The sequence below is a fragment of the Pygoscelis adeliae genome, unplaced genomic scaffold (assembly GCF_000699105.1).
Source record: "Pygoscelis adeliae isolate BGI_AS28 unplaced genomic scaffold, ASM69910v1 Scaffold388, whole genome shotgun sequence".
Lineage (NCBI taxonomy): Eukaryota > Metazoa > Chordata > Aves > Sphenisciformes > Spheniscidae > Pygoscelis > Pygoscelis adeliae.
Window position 1 is genome coordinate 238,214 of NW_008825267.1, and position 760 is coordinate 238,973.

Below are 760 nucleotides of genomic sequence, written 5' to 3' on the forward strand. Positions count from 1 at the left end.
CACCTAACATGCTGTGTTAGGAAGAGAAGCTCAGAGGCTCCAAGCCCAGCAATATCCTAGGCACTTTCTCAGAACTGTATTTTTTTTATTCCAATGAGCAAAACCCCATAACCCATCCTGTAAAGTTTATAATCTGTGTTTTATATTTAGGTACAGAGAAGGGCAAGACTTACTGTATTTTAACCCCTGATTCCTCCATGACAGAGTCAATGAGGTTCTCTCACTCCTGGGCTACTGGACCTGGGAATGTTGCCCAGCCCAAAATACAAAACTTTTTTCTGACAAAAAATATTGTAGTCGTTGGGGTAGATGTAACCCACTAATAAACATGTTCTTACAAGTTGTCTTACCTGTCATGTCGCCACACTGGGAATGAGAGTAGGAAGTAGAAGAATATGAATGGGAGGATTTTCCACCTCCTTGGAAAGCTCCTTGGGAGGCACTGTAAAAGGAGAGTAATTAGTTCACCAAAATACCCCTAAGCACTGCATATTCAGTCAAAAAAGATGTTGATGCAGCTCCATGGACAAGAAGTATCTATTAGTAATTAAGTACACAAGGATTTCTTTTTATTCCCTTGCTATAATATGGAATACATACACGATGTCTTGCTGTCCCTCCTGCAGCAGTGCCCGGTACTGAGCAATCTCCTGTTCCAGGCGAGTCTTGATGCCCAGGAGCATCTTGTACTCCTGGTTCTGACTCTCCATCTCACAGCGGATGCTGGCCAGCCACTCCTCTTCCGAGTTAATCTGCCCCT

General features: G+C 43.4%; 1 protein-coding gene across 1 annotated transcript in view; it reads right to left on the minus strand.

Moving 5' to 3' along the window:
- The window catches only part of LOC103921619 (keratin, type I cytoskeletal 15-like), a 6,024-nt gene that overhangs the window by 169 nt on the left and 5,095 nt on the right, over positions 1-760 (minus strand). The window contains exons 8-9 of the mRNA XM_009329613.1: positions 601-734; positions 351-442 (exon numbers count right to left, since the gene is read on the minus strand). Coding sequence (XP_009327888.1) covers positions 351-442; positions 601-734 — 226 coding nt within the window. The remainder of the gene's footprint in view (positions 1-350; positions 443-600; positions 735-760) is intronic.